Source organism: Myotis brandtii, unplaced genomic scaffold (genome assembly GCF_000412655.1).
Source record: "Myotis brandtii unplaced genomic scaffold, ASM41265v1 scaffold152, whole genome shotgun sequence".
Taxonomy (NCBI): domain Eukaryota; kingdom Metazoa; phylum Chordata; class Mammalia; order Chiroptera; family Vespertilionidae; genus Myotis; species Myotis brandtii.
Window position 1 is genome coordinate 1,977,245 of NW_005355502.1, and position 14,707 is coordinate 1,991,951.

General features: G+C 40.4%; 1 protein-coding gene across 1 annotated transcript in view; it reads left to right on the top strand.

The window, feature by feature from the left end:
- LOC102242513 (ATP-binding cassette sub-family A member 3) overlaps positions 1-14,707 on the top strand; it is a gene marked incomplete at its 3' end in the record, with an annotated part of 250,551 nt that overhangs the window by 110,287 nt on the left and 125,557 nt on the right. Inside the window, exons 5-6 of the mRNA XM_014535858.1 lie at positions 1,218-1,391; positions 11,944-12,125. Coding sequence (XP_014391344.1) covers positions 1,218-1,391; positions 11,944-12,125 — 356 coding nt within the window. The remainder of the gene's footprint in view (positions 1-1,217; positions 1,392-11,943; positions 12,126-14,707) is intronic.

Below are 14,707 nucleotides of genomic sequence, written 5' to 3' on the forward strand. Positions count from 1 at the left end.
CAGGCTCAGAAAAGGAACGCTGGCCTCTGCCAGCACGTCTGTCTGGGAGAAAGCTTCCTCTAGCTCTGGCCCTGATACCAGATGATTCAATTCCTCTCCATACGTCCCTGGTGCCTTTCAATTTGATGCCCCTTCCGTGGAGCTCAGAGGGGCTGAGTCAAAGTTCCTATGCTGGCCCTTTAAGAGGGATGCCTGAGACTTCAGCAGCTCTCCTCCTCACTCAGCCACAATCCTTGAGGCCTGGTATGGAGCTGGGATCCCTCTCTCCTGAGAGGAGATGGGGAAGACTTTTTCAGCTGAGATATTCCTCTTGATTTTTATCTGCCACAGGTGAGTATGAGACCAGCACAATCCGCATCTCCACCCATCCTACCAGTCTTGATGTGGCTTCTTCTTTATATCCTTACCTAGTGACCCAGTGCATGGATTCCTACGCATTGAAAGGAAATTAATTAGAAGGTGGCTGGCAGGGGGTACTGGGTGATACAGGCCAGACATGCCCTGGAGCCAACCTCTCGCAGTCCCTCCCCAGCTGGCCACACCTGGGGCAGTGCCGTTATTCAAAAGAGCGTCTGCAGAGTGAGCAGGGTCCCTCCAGCAGGTGGGGTCCTTTGGTCTGGCCTGCAGAGATTGGGTGGAAACTGACTCTCCAACATCCTTTGGGCAGTGATGGCGAACCTATGACACACGTGTCAGAGGTGACACGTGAATTCATTTTTTGGTTGATTTTTCTTTGTTAAATGGCATTTAAATATATAAAATAAATATCAAAAATATAAATCTTTGTTTTACTATGGTTGCAAATATCAAAAAATTTCTATATGTGACACGACACCAGAGTTAAGTTAGGGTTTTTCAAAATGCTGACACGCCGAGCTCAAAAGGTTCGCCATCACTGCTCTGGGGGGTCCCGGACACAAATGCAAGTGTACAGTAAACCAGATTCAGGGCCGATAGTGCCCCAACAACAACATAACCCTCAGCCCAAGGTGCCTCTCTGGTTTCAGGGTGCATCACCCGAGAATTGCCGCTGCCAACTAACTGCAGCTCAGCAGCTCCTGCATTAAGCATCTGACCCCTGGTGATAAGTGCCTGTCACAGCAACTGGTCGGGCAGTCGGACACTTAGCATATTAGCCTTTTATATAGATAAAAAGTTTTTTGTAATTCATTATTTTGCATATTGCTTAAAAGTGACCTTATAATTTTCATTTGTAGCCCATTTGGCTGCTTCTGCTGGAAGTTTCCTATATTTTGCCAGTTTCTTTCCATTTAAATCCATTATTGGTAACTATGGACAGATAACCATCGCCAACAAGGTGGCTGCCTGTCTCAGCTCAAATGTTGCACTGGCACTGGGGATTAATCTTCTGCTCAACTTAGAAATAAAGGGTAAGTGTTTGCCTTGAAAATTTTGCCTTTACTATTTGATTCCCAGAAAGGTAGAATAAGGCAGGGTGTGTGAGACAGTGGGTAAGAAGGTAAGAAATGTAACAGATATTATTTATTCCCAGATTTTCTTATTTTTTATAAAGACAATTATGGTAACTGTAAAAGAAATCAGAAATGTGTAAAATTAAAAGTTCCCATTGCTTTACAATAAACCCCCAGTTATACTCTCGAATAAAAGAATTTTAAACTTTCTAATCTACACCGTGCTATATTTACCTAATGCTTTATATTTTCCTCTTCCCATATAGACACACTCCTTTTTTATTACAAAGCTGTATATTTCATTGTGAAGAAGTACTATAATTAACTAGTTTTCTCAATGCACATTTAAGTGGTTTCCAATTTTTTGCTATTACTCTCATAGTACGTACATATTTGCTCATACAAAATGCATACTAATATAAAAAATTACGAGATATAAAAATGCTATCTTACAAAGTATTCATAACTTAATTTTTTCTGATTATAATTATTATTAATAAGGCTAATAATAAGAAAGATAACCATATTTATTAGTAAATTCTTCAGATTTGAGGTACAGAATTTGGTTACCACATTCATATTGGATTTATCTACATTGCTCTCCTCAGATAAGGCTGACCCAGACAAAAATCCACTTAGCCATTGCCAGTGTTATGATTAGCTATAGCGAACCTGCTCCTAAAAGCACGTGCTCAGGAATCCACTGTCACTGATGGAACCCTTCATAGATTTGGCTTGGTTGGACTCCATTAAACTAGAATGGAGACTCATAGTTTCATAATAGGATCCAAATTGCTGTTTTCATTGTACCTATTTTTGTCTGTAAAAAACAACCATTAGTTAACAACTCCACTGATCTCATCAGAGAAGTGTACAGAAACTCTCCAGCTTGTGGTGACAGACAATAGCTTCCCAGATTCTTTCTTTCATGTGAAAGCTTAACTTTATCATTGACAACATATACAGGTGTGGGCAAAAGTAGGTTTACAATTGTTCATATGGAAAAATACAAACAAATAATTTAAGAATAACCTTTTGTGTACTCACTACTGTAAACCTATTTTGCCTACCCATGTATACTGTCAGTCAGATTTTAAGCACTTGATTATTAGCTAATCAAAAAAGTTTCTGGAATATTATTAGTACTTCTTTTAGTTCTTCATTGTTGAAAGTATTATATATATCTCTCTCCCTTTTCCCCCATTAACCTCTCCCCGCCCACTCCCACACCCCAGCACAAGCCCTCATCTCCCCACTGACTGTGACCATTGGTTATGCTTGTATGCATGCACACAAGTCCTTTGATTGATCTCTTATCACCACCCCCTCCTAAGTATCTCTGCCTTCCTTCTGAGGTTTACTAGTCTGTTGGATGCTTCTCTGTCTCTGGATCTATTTTTGTTCATCAGTTTGTGTTGTTCATTATATTCCACAAATGAGTGAAATCATGTGCTATTTATCTTTCTATGACTGGCTTATTTCACTTAGCATAATGCTCTCCTGGTCCATCCATGCTGTTGCGAATGGTAAGAGTTCTTTCTTTTTTACAGCAGCATAGTATTCCATTGTGTAGATGTACCACAGTTTTTTAATCCACTCACCTGCTGATAGGTGCTTAGGCTGTTTCCAAATCTTAGCTATTGTAAATTGTGCTGCTGTGAACACAGGGGTGCATATATCCTTTCTGATTGGTGTTTCTAATTTCTTGGGGTATAGTCCTAGAAGTGTGATCACTGGGTTAAATGGCAGTTCTATTTTTAATTTTTTGAGGAAAGTCCATACTGTTCTCCACAGTGGCTGCACCAGTCTGCATTCCCACCAGCAGTGCATGCGTGTTCCCTTTTCTCCGCATCCTCACTAGCACTTGTCATTTGTTGATTTGTTGATGATAGCCATTCTGACAGGTGTGAGGTGATACATAATTGTCATTTTGATTTTTATCTCTCAGATGATTAGTGACTTTGAGCATGTTTTCATATGTCTCTTGGCATTCTGTATGTCTACTTTCAAAGTGTCTATTTAGGTCTATTGCCCATTTTTTTATTGGATTATCTTCCTTTTGTTAAGTTATATGGGTTCCCTATAAATCTTGGAGATTAAACCCTTATCTTATATAATAAAACCCTAATATGCAACTTGACCGAACAGTGGAACAACTGGTGAAACGACCAATCGCTATGATGCGCACTGACCAACATGGGGCAGACGCTCAACGAAGGAGCTGCCCCCTGGTGGTCAGTGCATTCCCACAGGGGGAGCACCGATCAGCCAGAAGCCAGTCTCATGGCTGGCAAGTGCAGCAGCTGTGGCAAGAGCCTCTCTTGCCTCCGCTGCAGATGGGTGGTAAGGATAAAGGGGTCCGGGACTGTAAGAGTCTCGGACTGTGAGAGGGATGTCTGACTGCCAGCTTAGGCCCATCCCCCGAGGATCAGGCCTCAGCCAGCAGGTGGACATCCCCTGAGGGGTCCCGGACCAGAAGAGGGTGCAGGCTGTGCTGAGGGAATCCCCCCTCAAGTGCACAAATTTCGTGCACCGGGCCTCTGAGTTGGATATAAGATTGGCGAATATGTTCTCCCATGCACTGGGCTTTGTTGTTGTTTTGTTGATGGCTTCTTTTGCTGTGCAAAAGCCTTTTATTTTGATGTAGTCCCAGTTATTTATTGTCTCATATTTTGCTGTCTATGGCTTCTTCTAAGATTTTTATGTTTTTTTTCCATCTTATGTTTAAGTCCTTGATCCATTTTATTTTTGTGTATGGTTTAAATTGGTAGTCTAGTTTCATTTTTTTGCATGTATCTGTACAATTTTTCCAATACCATTTATTGAAGTGATTGTCTGGACTCCATCATATGCTCTTGTCTCCTTTGTCAAATATTAATTGAACATAATGGCTTGCATTGATTTCTAGGTTCTCTGATCTGTTCCATTGGTCTAAATATTTGTTCTTGTGCCAGTACCAGGCAGTTTTGAGAACAGTGGCTTTGCAATATAGCTTGATATCTGGTATTGTGATCCCTCCAACTTTCTTTTTCTTTCTCAGGATTGCTGCAGCTATTTGGGGTCTTTTTTTACTCCAGATGAATTTTTGGAGAGTTTGTTCTAGGTCTTTGAAATACTCCATTGGTATCCTAATGGGGATTGCACTGAATCTATACATAGTTCTGGGTAGTATGGGCATTTTAATGATGTTGATTCTACCAATCCATGAACATGGTATATTCTTCCATTTGTTCATGTCTTCCTCTATATCTTTTTTCAGCATCCTATAGTTTTCTGAGTACAGGTCTTTTACCTCCTTAGTTAAGTTTACTCCTAGGTATCTTTTTTTTGGGGGGGGGTGCAATGGTAAATGGCATTTTTTTTAGTTTCTCTTTCTGTGAGTTCATTATTGGTGTATTTTTTAAAAAGCCATAGATTTCTGGGTGTTAATTTTGTATCCTTCTACATTGCTGAATTCGATTATTAAGTCTAGTAGTTTCTTGATGCAGTATTTAGGGCTTTCTATGTACAATATCATGTCATCTGCAAAAGAAGACAGTTTTGCTTCTTTTCCAATTTGGATGCTTTTTATTTCTTCTTCTTGTCATATCACTATGGCTAGTACTTCCAATACTTTGTGTAACAGGAGTGGTGAAAGTGTGCATCCCTTTCTTGTTTCTGTTCTTAGAGAAAATGGTTTTATTTTTGCCCATTGAGTGTGATGTTGACTGTAAGTTTGTCATATAAGGCTTTTATTATGTTGAGGTATGATCCCTCTATTCCCATTTTGCTGAAAGTTTTTATCAAGCAAGAGTGTTGGATTTTGTCAAATGCTTTTTCTGCATCAATTGATATGATTATATGTTTTTGTCTCTCAATTTGTTTATGTGATATATTATGTTTATTGATTTGTGGATATTGTACCAGCCTTGCATCCCCAAAATAAATCCCACTTCGTCATGGTATATGGTCTTTCTAATGTAATCCTGGATCCAGTTTGGTAGGATTTTGTTGAGGATTTTAGCACTTATGTTCATCAGGGATATGGCTTGTAATTCTCTTTATTTTGTCTTTATCTGGTTTTGGGATTAGGGCACTGGTGTGTTCATAGAAAGAGCTTGGAAGTATGCCTTCCTCTTGAATTTTTTGGAATAGTTTGAGAAAGATAGGTTTTAGTTCTATGAATGTTTGGTAAAACTCCCCTGTGAAGCCATCGGGACCAGAGATTTTGTTTGATGGAAGGTTTTTATTACTGCTTCAATTTCTTCCATAGTTACCAGCCTATTCAGATTTTTTTTTTTCCTGATTGAGTTCAGAAGATTGTATTTTTCTAGGAATGTTTCCATTTTATCTAGGTTGACCAATTTGTTGGAATAGAGATGTTCACAGTATTTTTTTCATAATCCTTTGTATTTCTATGGGGTCTGATATTACTTCATTTCTTTCATTTCTGATTTTGTTTATTTGGGTCCTCTCTCTTGCTTCTTGGTGAGCCTGGGTAGTGGTTCATCAATCTTGTTTATGCTTTCAAAGAACCAGCTCTTTTTTTTGTCTCTATGTTATTTATTCCCACTCTGATCTTTATTATTTCCTTCATTCTGCTTACTCTGGGCTTTTCTTGTTCTTCTCTTTCTAATTGTTCAAGTTACAGAGTTAGATTATTTATTACCAGTTTCTCTTGTTTTTTTGAGGTATGCCTGTCATGCTATGTACTTCCCTCTTAGGACTGCTTTCACTCTGTTCAATAGATTTTCAATTGTTGTAATTTCATTGTCATTTGTTTGCAGAATGTTTTTTATTTCTTCTTTGATCTCTTTGCTAATGCAATCATTGTTTAATAATATGCTCTTTAGCCTCCAAGTGTTTGATTTTTTATTGTAGTTGATTTCTAATTGTATGCCATTGTGATCTGAGAAGTTGTTTGATATAATTTTAATCTTCTTGAATTTATAAAGACTTAGCCTGTGTCCTAATATGTGGTCTATCTTTGAAAATGTCCCATGTGCACTTGAGAAGAATGTATATTCCATATTTTTGGGGTCAAATCTTCTGAAGATGTCAATTAAGTCCATCTGACCTAGTGAGTCGTTGTTTAGGATTTCTGTTTCCTTGTTGATTTTTTTAAGATTTATCCAGTGATGTCAGTGGGGTATTAAAGTCCCCTACTATGGTTGTATTGCTTTTGATCTCTCCCTTGATATCTTCCAGAAGTTTTTCTTTTATGTATTTGGGTGCTCCTGAATTGGGTGCATATATGTTTACCATAGTTATATCCTCTTGTTGGGCCGATCACTTTAATATTATGAAGTAGCCTTCCTTATCTTTTGTTATGGGCTTCACTTTGAGGTCTATTTTGTCAGATGTAAGTATTGCTACCCCGGCTTTTTTTCATTTCCATTTGCCTGAAATTTTTTTCCATCCCTTCATTTTCAGTCTTTGTGAGTCTCTTGTTTTTAGGTGGGTCTATTGTAGATGGCAAATACATGGGTCATGTTTTCTTATCCATTCAGCCACTCAGTATCTTTTGATTGGACCACTTAATCCATTTATGTTTAAAGTTATTATTAATAAGTACTTGTTTGTAGCCATTTTTATTCTTATGCCTGTGTTCCTTCTTCCCTTTCTATTTCTTCTTTTTAAAACAAGCCCTTTAGTATTTCTTGCATTGCTGGCTTGGTTGTGATAAACTCCTTTAGCCTTTCTTTGTCTTCAAAGCTCCTGATTTCCCCTTCAATTTTGAATGATAGCCTTGCTGGACAGAGTATTCTTGGATTCAGTCCCTTGCTTTGCATCACTTTATATACTTCATCCCATTCCCTTCTGGCCTGATGTATTTCTGTTGAGAAATCATTTGATAATATAATGGGAGATCCTTTGTAGGTAACTCTCTGTCACTCTTTTGCAGCCTTTAAGATTCTCTCTTTATCATTAATGTTTGCCATTGTAATTATGGCGTGTCTTGGTGTGGGTCTTTTTGGGTTCATCTTGTTTGGGACTCTCTGTGCTTATGTGACTTTCTTCCCCAAATCAGGGAGGTTTTCTGTCATTATTTTTTCAAATAGGTTTTCTAATCCTTGCTCCTCCTCTTGTCCTTAAGGCACCCCTATTTTACAGATGTTGCTTCATTTTACGTTGTCCCAAAGCTCCCTTAAGCTCCTCTCCTGCTTTCTAATTTTTTCCCCAATTGCTGTTCAGATTGGGTGTGTTTTTCTGCCCTGTCTTCTAACTCACTGATTCAGTCCTTCACTTCTTCTAGTCTACTGCTGAAACCTTCCATTGTGTTTTTTATTGTAACTGTATCATTCTTCATTTCTTCTTGGTTCTTACATATGTTGTTGATTTTTCTCATCCAGCCAGTTTAGGAACTTTATGACCCTTACTCTGAATTCTTTTTCAGACATATTGCTTTCCTGAATTTCATTTAGTTTATTTTCTGATGATTCCTCCTTTTCTTTCCTTTGTGGGTTGTTTATTTGTCTCTCCATTTTTGCTGTCTCTTTGTATTTGTTTCTATGTAATGTGAGTTGCTGTCACTTTCTGGCCCTGGGAAACCTGCTTGTGGCCTGAGAATTTGAAGCCCTTAGCGATCCAATGGTCCAGGATTCCTTAGTCCAGAGGCTAGGTCTGCCTTCAATTTCATGCCTTTGTCTCTGCTCTGAGTTGTGTTCCTTTCCCCTATGGATCTGGTTCCTCAGTTGTCCAATGCAGGTGCTTGGGGTCAGCAGGAGCACGTACACACTTCTTCTGGTATATGACTCCATCAGGGTCCCTGAAGCACTGATTCCAGGTGTGTGGCAACAGGGTGAGCTGGGTCTGGGCATGCAGAGTCCCTGAAACTCCAGGTCCAATGGGGTCCTAAAGTGCCCAGTCCCTGAAGCGGGAGCCCTAGATGCAGGGACCAGTGCACAGAGTCCAGTTGTGGTGTTGCTGGTGCTGGAAAGCAGGTGGTCCCTGAAGCTCCAGATCAGGCATGCAGGATGCGGACCAGCATGAGGTCCTGAAGCTCTGGGTCCAGTCACGCAGTGTCCACACACATAGGGTGCTGGCACAGCGACCAATCACTGGTGTGTGGGGGTCCTTGAAGCCCCAGGTCTGGGCATGCAGCCACCGGGAGTGTATGGGGTTCTGAAGTGCTGGGCCAGGCCTGTGGCTACCAGGCATGCTGGGTCCGGGCATGGAGTGTCTCTAAAGCTCTGGTTCTGTGCATGAGGAATGGACACACAGTGTCCAGGCGAGCCAGGTCCTAGTACATGGGGTGCTGGCATATGGGTTGCTGGCACAGCGGCTGGGCACTGGAGTGCTTGGGATCCTGAAGAGCCACATTCAGGCGCACCACCACCGGGTGCTCACAGGGTCCTGAAAAGCCAGGTCAGGCATGCAGGGGAGACGCAGAATGTTGGAAGTCTCTCTGTCCTGCTGTCCCTCCTGGGAGCTGCCAGCGAGGTAGGGTGCCACTCACTGCATGGGTAGCAGATGAGCAACCACTGCGTGGTGCGGGGTGGTGTCAGGGTGTTGATGTCACTGTGCTATTGGCCTCTATTGCTCCCCCTTCAAGATGGCATAGGCTCTGCCCCAAGCCAGCAGCAGGCCCATTTCAGTAGCAGGGCTCCATGTCCAGGAGAGCCCTTTCCACCAGTCCCCAGACTCCTGTGAGATCTAACTGTCCCTCACTCACCCACACACACACCACACCCATCCACACCCGCCCCTCTTGCTCCTTTACTCACTCACACGCTCCCCCTCACTGCCATCCTGCTGACCACCACGTTGGGATATCCCATAACTTAATTTTAGTTGCTTTTACAATAATCTTCAAAAAGAAATCAATTTCTCTGATGGTGCATGAGTTTTCCTCCATCCTTTCCAATAATACATTACACTACTCTCATTTTAAAAACAAGTATAACTTCTTTATTTCCTATAACTAATTTTCCTCCAAACTCTGCACTACTGGGCTGAAAAAACGTCAGTCTAACTCAGTGACTTATTCATGTTCTGGATGAGTCAGTCTTCCAGGCATCTCTTCTCCTTTTATTCTTCAAAATTATATGCATGTGGGTGGGAATTTAGGAATCTCTTATGGTAGGTGAATATAGAGACCTCCAGTCTATGTGGTGTCCTATGGAATTTTTGCCTCTGTGGTAGAATACCAAGACTGACCTGAGTGTGATTATTTATGGCCCATGTAGCACAATGTACTGGTAGCTCATCTGTTAGAAATGTGATTCTGGCTACTTTTCTCATCTGGGTCTCTGCCGCTGTCTGGCTCTCTGAGAATCTTTAGCTTTCACAAACACTTAGAAAGTTCTGCAAGCTCTGACTTTTAAGACACAAGGAGCCAGTACACTGCCTTAGGCCCATTTATCTAGCTGCCTAATTTTGCCAGTACCAGTGCCACAATTACACACTGTTGGATATTTCTACATGATACCCTGAATGATTCTGCAGGGTCTCCCTGAAATTGGAAAACCTAGGATCCATGTACCTGTTCTCCATCCCTTTTATTCTATTTTTACTGTGGGTCTAGGAGTGTGCCTTTCCTCCTTGTCTTTCTTTCTAGAATAGACTTCCTTTCTAAAATGACATTTGCATTGTTAGCTTCCCTAATTTAATGTAATCATTTTGTCAGTCTTTTCCAAGAAATCCTTTCATACCCAGAGTCATAAAGATAATAATCTTATAATTTCTTCTAAATTTTATGTATGTCCATTTTTACATTTGGATTTTCAATAAGCATAGAGTTGATACATCTGTTTATTATGAGGTAAGAACTTAATTATTTTCAATAGGAAAATGGAGCTATTACAATCATTTATTGGATAGTTTGTTCTCTGTTGGCTTCTAATTCCACCTTTGTTTTACACCAAGTTTCCATTGGTGCATGAATCTGTTTCTGGTGGTCTTTTCTGTTTTATTGGTCTTTTTTCATTTATTTCTTCTGCTAATACCACAATGTTTTTACTCATTATTGCTTTACAACAAGTTTTAATATGTTAGTCTTATACCTATACCTGTTCTTTAGTTATTCTTGTCACTTTGCTCTCTTCTTGAATTTTAAATTATTTTGTCAAATCCAATGAAAATTTTTGTTGGGATTTAAAGAGAATTTTGTTGCACTTACTGATGGATAAGGAGGCTTGAATAAACATCTACTTCCAATGAGTAGGCAATTGAAATAATATATGTATGATTTCTTTATAGATACTTATATTAGTCTTACTTTATACATGAAGCATTAAAAATTCACTAGAATTGATATGGATATGGAGTTTTCATTGACTTAATCTGCAACAGGATGTACACTTTTAGTTTTCATATTGAGTTACTTTTATCTGGTTATTTTATTTCACTATGTAGTTAACTAAAGGCCCGGTGCATGAAATTCATGCACTGGGGTGGGGGCGTTTCTCAGCCCAGCCTGTGCCCTCTTGCAGTCTGGGACCCCTCACTCCTTACCCCTCACATGCAGCAGAGGTGAGAGAGGCTTCTGCCACCGCTGCTGTGCTTGCCAGCTGTGAGCCTGGCTTCTGGCTGAGTGGCACTCCCTCTGTGGGAGCGCACTAACCACCAGGGGGCAGCTCCTACATTGAGCGTCTGCCCCCTGGTGGTCAGTGCACATCATAGCGACCAGTTGTTCTGCCGTTCGGTCAATTTTCATATTAGGGTTTTATTATATAGGATTGTTTCTTTTCTATACTATTTATTTTCCCTTTCAGGAACTCCTATTGTGCTTGAGTGTAGAATTTCTCAAGTTATGGTAGACTTTCTGAAAATTTATGTTATACCTTTGTTTTTTCCTGTGGTTTCTAATTTAGTATTCCTTGCCTCAAAATGGCTTTCATTTTGACAATCATAGCTTTCTGAAAGACGGTGTTCATGAATATTCAGCTGATGGTGCTGGTCTATAGGAAAGGGAGGGCTCATGTTGAAGGAAGGACAAATTACATGGGTCATTGTCATCTTCATATCTTGCCTCTTTGAATTAGGAGTTTACTGTAAGCCCTCATGCTTTTTTAGTTGCACTACACTTTGTCTAGAAATAGAGGAATTAGAAGAATAAAGGATTACTTGTCTTCTTTCAGTGACTTCCTTTTTCCCTTTTCATCAGCACTATAGATAAGAAAAACTACTTTTTCTCTTCTGATTGGTAGTCAGCATCCATCTCTAGTGCTGCTGAATATTTTTCCAAGTTTTATATCCTTATGGTTATTTCAGTGGGAGTTTAGCATGAGGGGTAAAGTAGAAGGATAGGATCTTGTAGATCTGCTTTTTTTCTTGACATTTTTGTTCGTTATTATTTCAGTTGTTGGCATTGTTGCAATAATTTCTATTTTTTGTAGGTTTTGAAGGGAGGAGGGATGAAACCAATGTTATTACATATTCCATTATTTTCTTAGATGAGCTACATACTAAGGGTATCAACATATAGATAATTCATAGTGGCAAAATTTAGAGTATCAACTATCTTTTTTCTTTGCTGTTTTAATCACAGAGCTTTCATTTATGGTAAATATCTCTTTTTTTATTTCAGAAATTGGTCTTAAGTGGAATAACCTTTGGACACGGGCCAGCCTTGAGGATAACCTCATATTTGGCTATATGATGGGAATGCTTTTACTTGATGCTTTCTTGTATGGCCTTGTGACATGGTATATAGAAGCTGTCTTTCCAGGACAATATGGTGTGTCCCAACCATGGAATTTTTTTCTTATGGTGAGTTCTAATGCTGCTGTTATTGTGAAAGGTCATAGTTCTTATTTCACAAAATAAAATCAAAAGGTCAGGTGCAGAAAATCATTTTCATCTGTATACCAGCTATACTGAAATGCTAGCCATTTCATAATCTACCTTAAAGCCTTACACATATGCAAATGCACCTATCTATGGATAAGACACTGACATCCCATACATTAAAAATTATGAGGACTATAACCCTTCTTTAGTCAGGCAGTACGTAGTGAATTTGATTGGAGAATAAAGCAACCTAAAAGTCTCTGCAAAAGTTCTTCCCAACTAAATTAATATGTGATAGTTTCTTAGATCCTAGTGAGAAGAGCATTAAGTATTGCTCTTGCCTGTGTTCTCACCACCTGATTATTTTCAATTGCTAGAGTCTAGACCAATGTACTTACAGTAGGATAACATCTGCATTTTAAACCTCCATGCCCCCTAACCATTACTGGATAATGGTACAAAGAAGTGCTCTGATCAAGTCTAATAAAATGCATTGGCTATGACCTCATTTTTTAATAATTCCATTATGTCCTTACTTCTTGAACACTAGCATTTTAAACGTTTTTGCTTCCAAACCCTGGAGTTTCAAATCATGCACAATTTGCTGCAAAATATAATCTTTGAAAATATGCTATAACTTTATCCATCTCACAAAATAAACCAAGCCAAAGTGTTTTCAAGTTCTTATAATGACTCATTTCCATTTTTCACATTTTAATTGTAATTCAAATGGAATTCATATAACTTAGGGCAATGGTCAGCAAACTGTGGCTCGCGAGCCACATGCGGCTCTTTGGCCCCTTGAGTGTAGCTCTTCCACAAAATACCACGTGCGGGTGCGCACGTACAGTGCGATTGAAATTTCGTGGCCCATGCGTAGAAGTTGGTTTTCAGCCTCAGCGAGTCTATTTTGAAGAAGTACTGTTGATATTTGGCTCTGTTGACTAATGAGTTTGCCGACCACTGACTTAGGGAAACATTCATATAACTTAAAATTAACAATTTTAGAGTGAACAATTCAGTGTCATTTAATATGATTATAATGTATGTGCACATATCTAGTTTCAAGATATTTTCATCACTAAAAAATAAAACCCTATATCAATTAAGAAATCACATCTTAATTTTCCCTATCCTAAACTCCTAGCAACCACTAATCAGTCAGCTTTCTTTATATATGGATTTAACTGTTCAGGATATCCTATATAATAAAAGCCTAATATGCAAATTGACTGAATGGTGAAATGCCCGGTTGCTATGATGGGCACTGACCACCAGGGGGCAGACACTCAATGCAGGAGCTGCCCCAGCCCACAGGCCCCAGGCCAGCCAAGGTGGGTGCCAGCGGAAGTGCCCCCCAGTCGCCCTACCGGTCGCCCTGCAGAGGGAGGTGACCAGCAGCGACGGTGGGAGGCAGGGCCAGTGAGCGGGTAGTGCCAGGCTGGCCAAGGCAGGTGCCAGTAGAGGCCCTCTGATTGCATTGCTGGTCACCCCACAGATTGGCCCTGGTCACCGGCCAGGCCTAGCGACCCTACCTGTGCACAAATTTTGTGCACCAGGCCTCTAGTTTCATATAAACGGAATCATACCATATGTGACCATTTATGTCTGCTTTCTTTAACTGAGCCTAATTTTTTTTAGTTTTATCCATGTTACAGTATGTATCAGTACGTTATTATTTTAGATTGCTGAATAACCCTTCATTGTATATATAAAAAACAACTCCTATATCTGTTCATCTGTAGTTGAACATATAGGACATCTTTTGGCTAATTTTGAATAGCTATGTTATAAATATTTCAATACAAGTATTAGTTTGAATACTTATTTCAATTCTTTGGGGAATATACTTAAAAGTAGAATATCTCATTCATATGCTAATTCTGTGTTTCATATTTTCAAGAACCACAAAACTGTTTTCCACAGTGTCTGCACCATTTTACATTCCCATAAGCAATATACAGGGTTCTAATTTCTAAACATCCTAACAAACACTTGTTATTCTCCTTTTTTCTTTTATTGTAACCATTAGAGGCCTGGTGCACAAAAATTTGTGCACTCGGTGGGGGGAGTCCCTCAGCCCAGCCTGTGCCCTCTCGCAGTCTGGGACCCCTCGGGGGATGTCCACCTGCTGACTTAGGCTCACTCCCCGGGGGGTTGGGCCTAAGCTGGCAGTCAGACATCCCTCTGGCAGCCCGGCAGCCCTCAGGGGATGTCCACTTGCCAGCAGGGAGCAGCCCTAAGCTGCAGTCAGACATCCTTAGCGCTGCTGAGGAGGAGGTGGGAGATCCCACCACCACCACTTTACTGGCAGCCGTCGGCCTGGCTTGTGGCTGAGCAGAGCTCCCCCTGTGGGAGCGCACTGACCACCAGGGGGCAGCTCCTGCATTGAGCATCTGGCCCCTGGTGGTCAGTGTGTGTCATACTGACCAGTTATTCCCAGTCGTTTTGCTGTTAGGGTAAATTTGCATATTACCATTTTATTATATAGGATAGAGGCCTGGTGCATGGGTGGGGGCCGGCTGGTTTGCCCTGAAGGGTGTCCTGGATCAGGGTGGGGG